Source organism: Acanthisitta chloris, unplaced genomic scaffold (genome assembly GCF_000695815.1).
Source record: "Acanthisitta chloris isolate BGI_N310 unplaced genomic scaffold, ASM69581v1 scaffold26787, whole genome shotgun sequence".
NCBI classification, from domain to species: Eukaryota; Metazoa; Chordata; class Aves; order Passeriformes; family Acanthisittidae; genus Acanthisitta; species Acanthisitta chloris.
Window position 1 is genome coordinate 1 of NW_008683545.1, and position 748 is coordinate 748.

Here is a 748-nt window from a genome sequence, read left to right on the forward strand (position 1 = left end):
CGAGCAAGCGCCGGGAGCCACTCAGGGTCTACCAGATCCCTCAGCGCCGCCGGGGCACGGCCACCCCCACAGCAGGACCACCATCATCTTCCCCAGCCACACCAGTGTCCTCATCTTCAGCAGCATTGGCACCGTCATCCTCTTCTCCATCACCATTGGCACCATCCTGTTCTCCATCACCATCAGCACCATCGGCACCATCCTGTTCTCCATCACCATCAGCACCATTGGCACCGTCATTCTCTTCTCCATCACCATCAGCACCATTGGCACCACCATCCTCCTCTCCATCACCATCGGCACCATCCTGTTCTCCATCACCATCAGCACCATTGGCACCGTCATTCTCTTCTCCATCACCATCAGCACCATTGGCACCACCATCCTCCTCTCCATCACCATCGGCACCATCGTGCACTTCTCCGTCACCGTCGGTACCATCCTCCTCCTCTCCACCACCATCCTCCTCTCCATCACCATTGGCACCATCCTCCTCTTCACCACCATCGGCACCGTCATCCTCTCCATCACCATTGGCACCACCATGCTCCTCTCCATCACCGTCGGCACCGTCGTGCACTTCTCCGTCACCGTCGGCACCATCCTCCTCCTCTCCACCACCATTGGCACCATCCCCCTCCTCTCCACACCCGTGTCCGTGCCCATCGCCGTGGGTGACCATGGCCGACCTGAAGGCGCAGGCCGTGCGGGAGCTGAGCCTCGAGGTTGCCCTGCGGGAGCGTCGGCC

The 748-nt window shown here is 61.0% G+C and overlaps 1 protein-coding gene across 1 annotated transcript; it reads left to right on the top strand.

Annotated features, from left to right (window-relative positions):
* Positions 1–186: 186 nt before the first annotated feature.
* On the top strand, positions 187–741 carry LOC103806309 (vegetative cell wall protein gp1-like; the record flags this gene model as incomplete). The annotated part of the gene is made up of 1 exon (XM_009078989.1): positions 187–741. A coding segment is annotated over one exon (555 nt), but the record flags the coding sequence as incomplete, so codon positions are not given.
* Positions 742–748: the final 7 nt, after the last annotated feature.